The 16,235-nt window shown below is 46.5% G+C and overlaps 1 protein-coding gene across 5 annotated transcripts in view; it reads right to left on the minus strand.

Annotated features, from left to right (window-relative positions):
- SLC12A3 (solute carrier family 12 member 3) overlaps positions 1–16,235 on the minus strand; it is a 757,364-nt gene that overhangs the window by 239,527 nt on the left and 501,602 nt on the right. For all 5 annotated transcript variants that reach the window (XM_033941365.1, XM_033941364.1, XM_033941363.1 and 2 more), the window contains one exon: positions 9,807–9,941. In XM_033941365.1, the coding sequence (XP_033797256.1) occupies positions 9,807–9,941 (135 nt within the window). The remainder of the gene's footprint in view (positions 1–9,806; positions 9,942–16,235) is intronic.

Raw genomic sequence — 16,235 nt, forward strand, 5'->3', positions numbered from 1 at the left:
CTCCATGCCCGGCAGAACTTAAAAAAAAATTTTTTTTGCAAGCTCGTGGTTTTAATCCACTTTAAAACCACGGGCTCGCACTGCGGGGAAGGTGATCGGGGAAGAGTGCTGAAAATTCAGAGGAGAGAGCAGGAGAGTTGGGGCAGAAGCAGGGAGGAAATCGGGGCGGACAGAGCTGGAAAGTTGGGGGCTGAGAGCAGGAGATCGGGGCAGAAGCAGGGCAGTGATCGGGGCAGACAGAGCTGGAAAGTCAGGGGCTGAGAGCAGGAGATCAGGGCAGAGGGCAGAAAAGCAGGGCGGCAGAAGGCAGGGCAGTTGGAAGGACCTGAGCAACTGGTCCTCAGCAGTCATTTATTTTTGGATCGGTCAGCCCAGTCGGTGTCCCTCATGTTTATTAGTGAATCACTGCCTGCCTACATTTGAATGCCGTTCCCCCTCATTTGCATGCGCGGATCGGAGGATGATCGGGACAGATGTTAGTGAATCGGGTTGGAGGGAAATCGGGTTGCAAATGAGTCACAAACCGATCGGTACATGATCGGTTTGTTTAGTGAATCTAGCCCATAATGACCATAGAAAACATTTCACCAGAATATAGAGCACTGAATGTTAATGTTCAAACCAGATGTTTCCACAGAATTAAGACAATGGATCCATCTCTGCTCATATTGTGTATGATTTTTGTCCTGATCACCCCTTCCCTCCCCCCACCTCCACCCCCGTTGAAGGGCAGGAATGTAATCAATCAAAAAATATTTTAATTGGGTGAAATCATGATTAAAAGTAGAACATTAGAAGGAAAGATTAGGTTCTTACTTAGAAGCTCCTAATTTAAGACATTAAATTATTGACTTATGCTTACTTTTAGAGGTCTTACCCACATAACATTTATTGCAGGGACAGGTAACAACATATACAACATATTTGGTCTTGCAGTTGGTTTGATGTCTTAGCACAAAACTCCTGCTGCCTGCTGGATTGATGAAATCATGTAATTCAATGGTTTATGATCAAGTGGTACAATTGCTACAACGAAAATATCCAGGCACTAGCTGTGCCAGCACAAGTCACTGGCAACAAAGCAGGACTCAATAGTTCTTTCAATCTGTTCTAGAAAATGGTCTTTGCGTGGATATTATGTCATTATGACATTTCAGTTTGTGATTGGGTTCTTCTGTAGCCAGCGTTTTAAAATCTTCTCATGGGCATTTTTTTTTTTTTTTTTACACGGCTAGGGGGAGATTAGTTTTGGGTCCGGAACAACAATATGTAAGTTAATCACATATCCTTTGTGCTATGGGAAATAAGGATTGACCTATGTTCATTTATTTATTATTATTTTTTAAAATTTCATTGTTTTCAATTTTATACATTTTTTTCATTTCAGATTTGTTTCTGCGTGAACATAGTGACGCATACAATCTCTTATTTCCCCTTGAAGAAGCCATGGGTGAAATGGAGGTGCTCCATAGGGATATATAAAGATAAGTGCTGTATTACAATTGTGCAGTTGCAATTAATAATATGTAATGATACTTGATTGAAGATAATTTTGAAAAGTATCTGAAATGGACTAAACCATTGGAGATTTTGACTTATAATTGAATGATAATGTGGGCATGCAGTACTGCAGAATGATGTTTATTGGCGCAGTCTGTCCCATTCCCTGATGTCTTTTTTCCTCCTTAACTATAAGTTGAAGAAAAAATGTGAAGAAGTAATAAGTAAAAAATTTTTTCTTTGGTCTTATTGCTTCCACATTTGGTGTATGTGTGTACACCTATATGAGACCGACACCCCCAGATTCTATATATGGTACCTAAAGTTGTACACATACATTGGCACACATAACTGATATGCATGCACAACTTAATTGAATCATTGGTTTAATTGGTATCCATAACTGCCAATTTAACAACATCTATTAATTAACATTAATTGGCATCAATTAGAAGTTACATGCACAACTTGATAGGTGCATTGCACAGTGTTATGCACCATGTCCAGTGCACAAATCTTTAAAGGAGCGTGGCCATGTGCATTCCTAAAAATTATGTACTGACCATAACTTAGACACAGTCATTTAGGCCTGATTTTAGCTGATCCAAACAGGTATGGCCCTAAGTCTCTAAGTTTCTTGCTACCTATTTAATCTAAGCTCTCTCTTGGCAGTGCAAGCTGCTGGCGAGAAATGCATTGTGTGAGCAAGGAGTTTGTGCTCTTTCCTGCACCTCCTTATTCTCACTACCTCACTTCTTGTATATTTTTATTTCCTCTCCTGATGGCTCCAATTCACTTTCTGCTTCTCATTCTCACTCTCTATCCCTCTCCACACCACTAGTCTTCACTATCGTTTCCCATCCCCTCATCAGCCATTTTGTCATCTACCTTATTCTCTGCTTGCAAGCTCAAATATTCTCTCCCTTCCATTCATCCATCTCCTTTCTCTTTGAGCACCTCTCATCTTCATCATTGACGTCATTATTCCCCTTTGCCTCAGAGCACTCTCCTACTCTTTCTTCTGTTCACCGCCGTGACCTCTCTATCTCCCACTCCCTTTACATGTTTGCTCTGCGATATGGATTTGCCTTGAGGACTCTACTGCAGCTGCTACCCTTTCCCATGGTAGCTACCACTTCTCCCATACATTAAACCCTACTGGTTGAGGTAGAAGTGTTGGGCTTCTTCTTTCTCCTTGCAGATTTCAACCTCTTGTCCCACCTCAGTCACACAGCCTTTCCTCATTTGAAGTCCACTCTGTCCTCCTAGTCACTCCTATACATCTCCAGATAGTGGTCATTTATTGTCTCCCTGACAAGTCCCCTTCCTCCTTCCTCACTGATTTGACTCCTGGCTTTCCAGCTTTCTTATTTCATCTTCTCCCTCCCTCCTTCACATTGTGATTTTTAACTCCTTCACAGTGTGATTTTAACATTCACACTGATGAACTCTCTGACACTTATGCCTCTAAGTTTCTTGCCTTAACCTCCTCATTTGACCTCTAGCTATGCTTCACTATCTCTGCTCACTGGTATGGCCACTGCCTTGATCTTGTCTTTTTCTCCAACTGTTCTACTTCACTGCTCCCCATCTCTGATCATCATCTGGTAGCCAGGCCCAGTCATCACCAACAGGTTTCAAAATCTTCAAGTCCTCGATCCTTCTACTCTCTCAACCACTATTTCACATCTCCTCACCTCCACTATGTTACCCAAGTCTGTCCTCGAGGCTATCTCATACAACTCTATTCTCTCCTCTGCTCTGGACACCATTGCTCCCCCTGTTACCCGATCTGTCAGGTGTACCAAATCTCCTGGGTCCTCTGAGCGTAAGAATAAAGGACCCTACGGACATCCAATTTGCGCAACTATCTCTGCTCCAAAGAGCTCTCCCGACTACACAAGACCAGACCACAGACTGGTTGATATGAAAAGGCGAAACCACCTTAGGACAGAAGATGACCCATCAAAAGTGCGCCAGACATTGGCGCGCCAACAATCTCACCCCAACATTTGAATGCAGCACAAATGCATGCCGCATCCTATGCCATATACCTTCCTGATTGTGCTCTAAGGGGGGTTGGGGAAAACCCCAACACACTCGTACTCCCGTTGAGTGGAGTTTGGGGGGATTCCCCCCCCCCACTATACTTAAAACTCATGCTCTCCTTCCCAAGTCTTCCCGTTTCCACCTTCCGCCAAGACTTAAGACAAAAGGGATCCGGATCAAACATTTGAATGCGACCCTGAGACAGATGATCGGGCAATAGAGGCAGTGGGAGAGGATCTGCCATGAGCAGATGAACCAGATCTGCTTACCACGGGCACCTGGGCAAATCCAGAGCCTCCAGGATCATGTGGCCTGCATTTCAGGCAATCCAAAGAACTCTGATTACCAGAGGCCGTGATGGAAAAACATATAGCAGGCTCATTGCCGGCAAGCCTGTACCAGAGCATCCAGACCCTCGGTCTGGCAATCTCTGTGCTGACTGAAGAACCTCAGCACTTTGGCATTGACACTCGTGGCCATGAGATCCATGATAGCCTGACCCCCAGGCCCGAATAATCAACTCGAAGGCCTCCAGCCCAAGACACTACTCACCGGGATCCAGAGCATGATGACTGAGAAAGTTCACCTAGACATTGTCCACTCCGACTATGAGGAAGGCCGAGATGTCCAGAAGATGAGCCTCAACCCATTCCTAAGAAGGGAGGTCTTCAGCCCCCCCCCATGACGATTGACATAGGCCACCACTTTGACATTATCTGGCAGAACTCGAACAGACTTGCCCTCCAGCAAGGACTGGAATTCTACCAATGCTAGCCAAATGGCTCTGGTCTCCAGAACATTGATCGACCAGGACGCCTCCACTGGTGAACCGAGCGACCGAGACATTGAGCACCCCAACCAAGGTGACTGGTGTCATTGAGAAGTACTGTCCACTCTGGCTGATCTAGGCTCACTCCCTGAATCAGATTGGAAGACTGGAGTCACCAGCACAGGCTGCGATGAACTAACGCACAAAGAGGAACGGGAGAGTCCAGATCTTGTATCTGTGGTGACCACCACCAAAGAAGTGCATACTGAAGAGGGCACATGTGAGCCTGAAACCACCTGACCACTTCCAGGGAGGTTGCCATCGACCCCAAGACCTGCAGAAAATTCTGTGCCCGAGGTCAGCGACAAACCATCATGGAGCGAATCTGTGACTGCAATTTGCACACAATGGCTTCTAGAAATACATTCTTCCTAAACTGGTGTCAAACAGAATGCCAAATACTCCAAGCACTGAGATTGAGTCAAACGATTCATGGACAGGTTGACTACCCAGCCTAGGGACTACAGAAACTCCACAACCCAAGTCGTAACCCAGGAGCTCTCCTGAAATGATTTTGCATGAATCAACCAGTCCAGATAGGAGTGTACCAGAATACCCTCCTTGTGCAAGGCCACCTCCACCACCACAATAATCTTGGTGAAGGTCCGTGGCGCCATGGCCAGACCAAAGGGAAGCACACAAAACTGATTATGATTTCCCAAGATTGCAAAGTGAAGAAATCATTGATGGGTGGCCCGAATCAGAACATACAGATAGGCCTCTGTCAGGTTGAGAGAAGTCAGATATTCTCCAGGTTGGACCACCAGAATAACGGATTAGGGTTTCCATATGAAAAGAGGGAACCCAGAAAGCCCTTTTGACACCTTTGAGAACCAAAATGGGCTGAGAAGACCCATCTTTCTTGGGCACCACGAAGTAAATGGAGTACCTGCCGGTGCGCATCTCCTGAGAAGGCACTGGGACTACCGCTTTGAGGTCCAGCAACCTGAGTAGTGTCTGGTGAAAAGCCCTCTTCTTCCAAGTCACCTGACAAGGAGAGCAAAGGTCGGGAAAACTCCAGAGCATAACCGTCCCAAATCACTTCCAGGACCCACTGATCCATGATGATCTTGGCCCACTCCCAGTAAAACTCCAACAGCCGGGCTCTGACTGGAACTGGGGGAAGGACCCACAACGAATCATTGGGCCGGACAGGCAGAGGAGGAGCCCCTGGAGAAGTCATGTCCCCCCCAGGCCCCTCAAAAGGACTGCATTCATTGCAAGAAACATCCTCTAGTAGGAAAAGAGGCTGCACCCTGACCAGGGTAAAAGTGACGCAAATGCCTCCAGGCAGAGCCACCTTGTGAAGCCGGGTGAGGTCAGTCATCTGTTAACCGAGGCACTTTATTGTCACTCATAATCTGAACCAGCTTATCTAACTCCTCTCCCAAAAGAAAGGAGCCCTGAAAGGGGAACTTCCTGAGCTTAGTTTTAGATGCCGCATCCACCAACCAACCCTGAAGCCACAGGTAAGGCAGGTAAGATACTCCAATAGCCTTGGACTTAGCTGAGGCATGCAAAAGATCATGCATGGCATCAGAGAGATAAGAAGTGCCTAGCTCAATCTTAGCTACTTCCTGATCCACTAAGGACAGCAGACTCGGTGTCAATAACTCATTCAAACCATTGGAAATAAGCCCGGGCCACCAGACCACCACAAATTGACACTTGGACATCCAGGACAGCAACATCAAAACTTTGTTTAAGCAGAGTCTCCATTTTACAGTCCTGAGGGTCTATCAGGACCAAACCTCCTTCAACCAGCATAGTATGTCTACACGCAATAGCCGAGACCACCGCATCAACCACAGGAGACTTAAAGGTATCTCTATCACAATCAAGAATAGGGTAGAGTCTTGCCATGGACTGTGCCATGCGAAAAAGAGTGTCTGGAACATTCCACTGAGCGTGCACTACATCCTGAATATCCTGATGCATAGGGAAAGAGCGAGATGCGGAATGGATCCATTCCGCATCTCGCTCTTTCCCTATGCATCAGGATATTCGAGATGTAGTGCATGTTCAATGGAAAGTTCCAGACGCTCTTTTTTTACTTCCTCTTCAAAATGTAAAACTGAAGACACCTGACGAATGAGCTCCTGCAACTCTTCCCATTGAAATATGCGCACAACAGATACATCCTCGTCAACCAACGCATCTAAAAAGACTCCATCCAAAAAAATCAGCCCCCCCCCAACGGATCTGTAAGGTTCTCCCCAAGATCTCGTTCCTCATCCGGAGAAAACTGAACAGCTATAAAAGAATCCTCATCCCAAGACACCTGTGGCTGTTTAGACAAAGGCTGAGGGAGTTGCAGCAGGAGACTGAACGGAGGTGGAAGGGACAAGCCACCCAGATGATCCTGAGACCCCCAGCACCAAAGCAGGACCCCCAACCACCTGTAAATAAGCCTTGCACATGGCAAACACCAAATCAGGGGGGCAACCCCCCAGCGGCAACACAGCATTTATGTTAGGAGCAGAAGACACATGTAAGACCTGTTCCTTACTTTCTAAGACAGGAGGAAGGTCGTCTGAGGCAGTGGGCAAATTAGATGCACTTCCCGACAAAACTGAGGGAAAGGCCATCGCTAAACTGTCATCAGAAAACATACTCAGCACCAAAGGAGTAGCCAACCCCGCTGCTACAGCTGCAGCTGAAACGGAATCCCTAGCCTCCCCAGTAGACTGCAACACCAAATTCGACTGACCACAGGCAACTGAGGAAAACCCGGTGTGGGTGACAGGGGAAGCCTGGGGCTCACCCCCTCCACCGATGAGTGATGCATGCGCGAAGGAGAACTCAGCATGCCAACACCGAAGCTGGGTCTCCCTCGAGGCGGTTGGAACATTTTGTGCTCCCGCCAGCTGCATCCACCAATTGGCGCCCACAAACAGTGCACTTTTTCTGCTTTTTTTTAAGCGCTCATAATGAAAGTGCCAAAAACCCACTCAAAACACCATGTAAAAATGGCGGCCTCAGGCCTCCCTTTTTTTTTTTCAATACAAAGTCATTGTCCTAGTCTCCACCCGCTGGCAGAGGAGTACAAAACCAACTGTTTCTGTGCCGGTCTGGAGGGACAATAAAGAAGCAGACATTTTACTCATGATGCTGAAAGGATCATACAAAGCATCAGCTATATAATCCACTTCAGACATTAGAAACTGGAGATCCGTCCTGACAATTGCCTCCGGATCATAGCGCAACTTGGAATGGCAAGCCCAGGCAACAAAAGGTACTACTGCAGCTGCTTTTAAATCTGAGGCAATGGCCTCAGAACTGCTTAAGAACAAATCCAGACTGCGGTCCTGGGCATTCTTTAATACCACACTGCCTTCACTGGGAAGGGAGGTACTCTTGGTAACCTGTGCCACCAGGAAAACTACTTTCGGTGGAGTAAAGAGCTTGATGCGAGGAAAAACAGGTGGCCTGTGCTTTTGCATTGCTTATAAGCGAGCACTGTGTAGTAGAGGACTGCTGAGTCTCTATCTTTAATTCCTGGAGGGATTCTTTGATCACCTGCAAAAGTACTGAAGGCATGAACACCCTGTGCACAATTGGGTCCTCTCTGAGATCAGTGGCCTCTGCCAGATCTGGATCCAGACCCCCTTAGAGCCAAAGCAGTATCTTCTGGCATAGAGGATCAGGATCAGGACTGACTGGGAGAGTAAAGGATGAGGGGATTGAGGGGTACAGATAGATGTAGAGGTAGGTTACAGAAATGGTCAGAAACCACTTCACAGGTCATAGACCTGATGGGCCGCCATGGGAACGGACCGCTTGGCGCGATGGACCTCTGGTCTGACCCAGTGGTGGCAACTTCTTATGTTCTTATTCATCTCAGAATGGACCACCCTGTCTTGTGCATGGCACTGTTGCTGGAGAATTGCATTCATTGGGGGAGAGGAAACCCCTAGGGCCAGCATGGCTGCAATCCCTGAGGGTTTCATGCGGTCCTTATTAATCCTGTTAACTTCAAATATCATATTGATAAATGCAGGGGGAAACCCCTGTCCAGGATGTCCAGATGACCCCTATAGACACTCATGAGCTCCTTTCTGGAATGTTGCAGCCATGCCACAGCTTCGCTTCGCTGGGAATGCACTTGTGCTGCTCCTCGGCTCAAATATGGACTTTTTTTCTGGCCCTTGCACCATCTCAGCACTAATACCCCCCAAGGGACAAGAGGAGGCTAAGCCAGGGCTCCCACCCCCTTACACACCACACGGCATGTAGGACATGTATGATCCTCAGATGGCCATCCATCACAAATTTGGCATGAATTCAAGGTATCCTGATCTGAGGAGTCCATCACACCTGTTTATAAGCAAAATCATTTGTAAATCATTCCCTGTTTATTTAATTGCTGTAAACCGAGTCGAGCCTTCTTAGAATGATGACTCGGTATACAAAGTTAAGCTTTAGTTTAATTTGTTTTGAGGCAGATAGAAGTTTTTATTTTCAAATTGGGAAATCCAAGATGGCCACCATGACAGTGATTTTTAGAGCCAAAAACGGCCTGGGGGAGCTACATTTGGGTCCAAAAACTAGCAATTTGGGGATTGTAAAGGTGGGAGAAACTGACTAACCCCAGAACCCCTAAAAAATTATTTTTAAAAACACACACCCTTCTGTTACTCACTGTGCCATGCACTGTGTTACTCAGTCTGTTACTCACTGTGCAATGCAAGTGTTGAAGCTGAAAACAGCTTACAGGGAGAACTTCTGTCTCAACAAGCCTGGAATCTGGACTTCTTGTGTCTTTGGACTGCCTCTCAGGTCCAATGAACTGGCCAGAGACCTCAACCCCCACCAGACCTCATGTACACAAATGGGGGGGGGGAGGAAGCAGTTGGCCCTGATCCTAGAAAAACTGCCATGGAGTCACTCAGCCTGCACTCAAGCCCACTGTGGACAAATCTGGGGCAAGCACTGCTCACAAGGGAACAGTCCCTGAGCCCCCAAACTGGTAGTGCAGGCTGTCCAAATGGGTCCACTGCAAAGCAGTCTACCCCTTGGCAGCAGACCCTCAACCTCAGATCTGCGTTCTCCCACATAGGGATCCTCTGCAGCACTGAAAAGTTTGCAAATGGTCCACCCCCCCAATATAATTAAAAAATAAATACAAGCAGAAAAGTCTAGCTTCTACAATTTCAATTATAGACAACTGAGGAATTGGAGGACAGCCCAGAGGGATGGGAGGCGGACCAAAAGAATGCTAATGAGGCTCTCTACAAGAATTCTCACAAGAAGGGATTGATTACCCACAGGTTCAGGAATAGTGTCTGTTGCACTCGAATAGTCATACACAGTCTGTAAACTTTGACTTCTGTTAAAGAGCTGCATTAAAATATTGCCTTATTTTAATGTTACAGGTTTTAAAAAAATAACAATTTTTTGCATTGTCTGTCAAAGTTGAGCCAATTACCTGCATAAGTATTTGGACTCCACTGCATAAGTCATTGGCTATTACACCTGAATAAAAAGACTTTATTTTTCTCTTATTCAGCCAATTTGTGTGTCCATTAGAGATAAATTCTTGCAACTTCTGTTTGCGTGGCCCCTATTGTTAATTAAGATAAAAAATAAGATATAATATGTGTTGCTAGAGAATTAATATAAAATATTATTTTAACATACAGTACCACAACTTAGATCTTGGGTGGGCAACCCAATCGGGTTTTCAGGATTTCCTCAATGAATATACTGTACATGAGATATTCAACACTTAACTAGATGAGTTAACTGAGCAAATCAGACTGCATATTCACAGTCCTATCTCTCATTTCAATGTCCTATCTACTAGTGCTGCCCGATTCACGATTCGAATCGATTCACCGATTTGAATCAGGTGAATTGATTCGAATCGATTCAATTTTTAAAAAAATCGGCCTCCCAATTCAATGGCTGACACTTCCCCTGTGCCTTCCTAAAGCAGGAGCTGCAGCGCTGCCTCTTGCTGGCCGTCCACTGCTGCTCCTGCTTGAGGGGGAAGGGTCAGACAGAAAGGCCTTCCCCAGCTTGCCCGCTTTTACCTCCTTAAGGCTCCTGTCCGCTCCCCCAGCTTACCCACTCTTACCTCCTTAAGGCTAATAGGTCAGCCTGCAGGCTCAATGGTGTTATAGTGATCCCTGCAGCTGCCCGTGGTCCTCAGCGGCACGTTCTCTCTGCTATGTCCTGCTCCTACTCTGACATCAGGGGCAGGATTGCGGCAGAGAGAACATTCCACTGAGGACCACGGGCAGCTGCAGGGATCTCTATAACACCAGCGAGCCTGCAGGCTGCCCTATTAGCCTTAAGGAGGTAAGAGCGGGGAAGGTGCAGCCTTTACAGGGGGAGCAGGCGTTCGTTCGCGGCGGAGAAAGAGTGCCTTCACAGCGGGGGAGCAAGCCTTCAAGGCGCAGGGAGGAAGAGAGAAAGTGCCTTCGGGGGGGGGAGCAGGCCTTCTTGGGGGGAACAGGTCTTCGCGGCGGGGAGCAGGCCTTCAGGGCAGGGAGGCAGGCCTGTGCAGAGGGAGGAAGAGGAAGAGTTCCTTTGGCATTAGGGAGGCAAGCCTGTGCAGAGGGAGGAGGAGGAAGGAGTAAGAGAGGGGAAGGGAGATAGATGCCAGACCTGGGGTGAAGTGAAGTGAAGAGAGAGACCAAACCAAAAATAGGGGGAGGAAAGCAGAGGAGAGGTGCTGGACTAATGGAGAGAGGGAGAGAGAGAGAGAAATGCAAGACCACAAGGGAAAGGGTACAAGAGAGACAGATACTGCTCCAAAGTAGGTGGGCAGGGTGCAGGATGGCAGGAGAGATAGTAGGAGAAAGCCTTTACCTGGGAAAGGGGATACAGGAGGTAAGGAAGAGAGAAAGAAGAAGCTGGATATGGGGAGAGATAAGATGCTGGGCATGGAGGGAGGATAGGAACAGGGACACAAGGGGGACAGAACTGGAGAGGAGAATAGGGACACAGAAGAGAGATGCTGGATGAAAGGGTAGATGAGAAAAGGAGAGATGGTGGATCTGTGGATAGTGGAGTCCATCGCTGCAGCCAGGGCCGCCATCAGGGCAGTACCACCAGTCCTGCATTCAGGGGCCCGGAGCTGACAGGGGGCCCGGGCTCCCCCAGGGTCCTAGGCCACAGTCTAGGGGGAGGGGCGGTCCGCCCCACGTGGACAGGAGAGAGCTGGACGGGGGACCCGCGGAGTTCAATACATCTCCAGCCGCGAGGCTCGTCTTCTGTTCCTGCTTGCCCTGCCGCTCACATAAAGCCGTTCGCAAGTGTTCCCCGATGTCAACGCTGACGTCGGAGGGAGGGCTTAAGCAAAGCCTGCCCTCCGACGTCAGCGCTGACGTCGGAGAATACTTCCGGTCGGCTATTTGTGCGCAGCAGGGCAAGCAGGAAACAGAAGACAAGCCTCGCGGCTGGAGATGTATTGAACTCCGTGGGTCCCCCGTCCAGCTCTCTCCTGTCCACGTGGGACGGACCGCCCCTCCCCCTAGACTGTGGCCTAGGACCCTGGGGGAGCCCGGGCTCCCTGTCAGCTCCAGGCAGGAAACAGAAGACAAGCCTCACGGCTTGAGCTTCGTTTTGCTGAGAAAGTTGCAAAGATGGGCTGGGAGGCAAATGCGGAACACAAAAGGGGGGAGGGAGTGCGTTTTGGACACAAGGCATGAACTTGGGAGAGAGGAAGGAGGGAAAGAGATGCTGAGGTGGGGGAGAGAATGGGTTTTTGGACACAGAAGGCATGGACTTGGGAGAGAGGAAGGGTGGGAAAGAGATGCTGAGGTGGGGGAGGGAATGAGTTTTTGGACACAGAAGGCATGGACTTGGGAGAGAGGAAGGGAGGGAAAGAGATGGTTGTGTACAGGGGGAATAGAAGAAAGGAGAATTTTTGGTCATAGGGAGGAAGTGAGGTACCCCGCCCCGACCCGGGTTTACGTCCCAAGGGGGTGCACAGCTGGCCACCCTCCAGTGTTCTCCCTAGGCCGGCAAACTGCGGCTCTTAAGCCTCTTGAGTGCCACCGCTGCCATCGGGAACAGGCCGGCGCCAAGTTCTCCCTGCTTTTCCCTGTGGGGCCGGCCAACTCTCGCCACTCGCGTCAATTCTGACGTCGGAGAGGACGTTCTGGGCCAGCCAATCGCCTGGCTGGCCTAGAACGTCCTCTCCGACGTTAGAATTGACGTCGGGTGGTGAGAGTTGGCCGGCCCCGCGGGGAAGAGAAGCAGGGCGAACTCGGCGCTGGCCTGTTCCCGATGGCGGCAGTGGCAGCCTATTCCCCAGTGGCGGTGGCAGCATTTTCCCAGTGGTGGTGGCATAGGGGAAGGCAGGGAAAAAGAAAGAAAGGGGGACAGGAAGCCAGAAAGAAAGAAAGGGGGCAGGGTGTGAAACAAAGAAAAATGGGGCACGGAAAGAGAGAGAGAGAAAAAGAGACAGAACGAAAGAGGGTGTGGAGAGAGAAAGAAGGGGGCAGGGTGAGAGAGAGAAAAACAGACATACAGAAAGAAAGGGGGTATGGAGAGAGAGAAAAAGAAAGAAGGGGCAGGGTGAAACAAAGAAAAAGTTTGGGGAGGGAATGAGGTCTGGAGGAGAGGAAGCATACAGGAGGCTGAAAGAAGGGAAGAAATATTGGATGCACAGTCAGAAGAATAAAGTGCAACCAGAGACTGATGAAATTACCAAAGGTAGGAAAAATGGTTTTATTTTCAATTTAGTGATCAAAATGTGTCTGCTTTGAGAATTTATATATGCTGTCTATATTTTGCACTATGGCCCCCTTTTACTAAACCGCAATAGCGTTTTTTAGCGCAGGGAGCCTATGAGCGTTGAGAGCAGCATGGGGCATTCAGCGCAGCTCCCTGCGCTAAAAACCGCTATCGCGTTTTAGTAAAAAGGGAGGGGGAATATTTGTCTATTTTTGTATAGTTGTTACTGAGGTGACATTGCATAAAGTCATCTGCCTTGACCTCTTTGAAAACCCGCGGAATATAAATGATAATTAACATTTTCTCTGCGTACAGCGTGCTTTGTGTTTTTAAAATTTAATTGTTGGTAGATCATTTTGACTTGGCCACAAAGGTAAGGGGGAGGGAGGGAGGGGAACTGCTGAAAGACATCTAGTAATCCTTGAAGGCTTGACTGTGCAGGGAATTATTTTTGTAAAATCATGTTTTGTTATGTGACTGGCATTATTTAGACTTTAATTTCTATGAATGAATAGAATGAAAATGATATAAATTACTTGCTTGTTTTTATGTGCGTGTGCTGAAGGAAAGTGGAGAGAGAGTGGGCTGAGGACGCTGAAGGGAAATGGGGAAGAGAGAATGGGGAGAAGACGCTGAGTTATAAATTGACAATTGTACAGAATATTGTTTCTTTTTTATATTCATCCATAGCTGCATGTTAATGATGTGCTCATATGCACTTATTTATCATCATAACATATACATCATCATTAACATGCAGCTGTGGATGTGTAAGGACATGCTAAGGAGGATGGATGGGAAGGAAGGAAGGTGCACATATCAACATATCATTTTTAACATGCATGATGCAGCTATAGGCAAGCAGAGGAGGATGGGATCATACAGATGTGTATGTTCAGATATGCGCTCAGATGTGTATTTTTTTCTGATATATTTATTAAGCTTACAGTATTTATAAAAACACATTTAATACTTGTTACAAAAAATATTGTGCAATTGTGATCTACTTCTGGCCTACAAAGGTCAAAAGAAATCCTTAACTGAGATTTTACATTCAAAAGTGAATTATAGCTACTAGCTCTATTATTTATTAGTTATTTATTATGCAGATGTTTGTTATTAGTTCAGTATTAGACATATGTTAGTTTAGAATAGATAGGTATAGATTAGTTTAGGTTAGGTTAGGGCCCTGCTGAAAGAGTCTACCTTGACGTGGTTGCAGGCTTACAAATCTTTTGGCCAAAGAGTGCGGCGACAGAGAAAAGTATGTGTGTATTCGGCCCATGGAAGAAGGGGGGGGGTCGGGGGTGAGGGGTGCGTGGGGGGCCCAATAGGATTGCTCAGTAAGGGGCCCAGAAATTTCTGATGGCGGCCCTGGCTGCAGCTGCGGGGGGATGGAAATGAAAAAAATGAAAGATGCCAGACCTCCGGGGGAGGAAAGGGAAAAAGCAGGGGAGGACAGAGATGGAAGATGGATGGTTAGCATGGAGAAAGAAGAAGAGCCTGATCAGAAGACAATCAGACCAACATAGGACCAATAAGATTTGAAAAATGACCAGAAAACAAAAGGTAGGAAAAATAATTTTATTTTCTGTTTTGTGATTACAATATGTCAGATTTGAAATGTGTATCCTTCCAGAGCTGGTGTTGGACTGCAAACGTGAGCTAGGATTTAATAGAGAGAGGAGAAGTATTTTTTGTTTGTTTGTTTTGTTTACATCACAGGACCAGTATGGGTAGGAGAGGGCAAAGGGGGTGAAGAGGCTATAAAATAAACCCACCCGGTTGTTTAGAAAAAATCCACCCAATTGGGCAGGAAAATCGAATTGAATCGAATCAAAAAATCGATTCAATAGGCTGAATCGAATCAAAATTTTTTTTCCTGAATTGGGCAGCACTACTATCTACTGATGGAGTTCTCCCCCCAACCTCATATCCCTTGTACGTCGGTCTAGAACAACAAGTATGTATCACCCCTGACTTTATATTTTTGTACCCCGCTTAGAAGTATAAGCGGAATAACAAATTTTAAATATACTTGAAACTTATCTGGTTAAGAAGCTTAATATCAGCCTTATTTGGATAAGCGCCAGCTGGCTGAACATAACCAGATATGGCCTGGCATTGAATATCCGAGCATAGTCACTGACAGCTAATAAAATTGCTCACCTGTGCCAGTTGAATATTTACCCCTATAAAATCATATTCAAATCATAATTGACAACTTTGTGAAATCAGCGTGCTGTGCTTACAATTACACTGCTATAGACCTGAACAGTGAGCTGTGTTCACAGGTAGATTGCTACTGAAATGAACAGTGTGCTGCACTTACAATTAGATTGTCATTGACCGGTTTTTGTCTTGGACCCTCAGAAGGAGTGAAACACAGTTATGTTGGGCAATTGAGAATTGTTTATTTTCGTTGCAATAAAATAATTTATATATTTTTATGCTGGTCTGCTGGTTGTCTTTTTGGACTGAACATGAAAGGAGGACAGGAACAGCATCCAAATTCAAAAAACCTAAAAGTTTTACCTTTTAGAGTTTACTGGTAAACATACATCAGTGATATTCCATACTATTTAACCAGCAGAAACAGCACTGACTAGTTAAATAGCACTTAACCAGTTAAATTCAAATATTCAGTATGAGATAACCAGTTATCTCTGCTGAATATTCCCATTTAGTACTAAAAGTTAACCAGCTGTATCTCACAATAACCAACAATTTTCAATGTTGACTGACCAAGTTTAATAGCAATCCTATCTTTGGCCACTATAAGCTTAATCGGCCAGCACTGAATATTAACTTAACCAGTTAAGTTAATACCAACCAACCCCAACCCCCCCCCCCCCTGATATCCTATGCCAGTCACCGGAAGCAGCCTGGCATTGAATATTTGCAGTCAGCTCCGACCAGAGAAGTTAGCCAGCTTGTCTCGAGGAGTCTGAATATTGGTTGAAAAGTCCCAGTGTCAAACAAACACCCAAAAAAATAAGTCACAAAAACAAAGTTATTAAAAATTCAGAGTATGGTACTCTGTTGACATGCATGACTTTGGGACTAAAGCACAACTTGTACATAACTAGGGTTACCAGATTTTTGTCCAGAGAAACCCAGACACATGGCCCCGCCCCATTCCACCTCTAGCACTGCACCTGCAAAGCCT

This window comes from Geotrypetes seraphini, chromosome 4 (assembly GCF_902459505.1).
Source record: "Geotrypetes seraphini chromosome 4, aGeoSer1.1, whole genome shotgun sequence".
Taxonomy (NCBI): domain Eukaryota; kingdom Metazoa; phylum Chordata; class Amphibia; order Gymnophiona; family Dermophiidae; genus Geotrypetes; species Geotrypetes seraphini.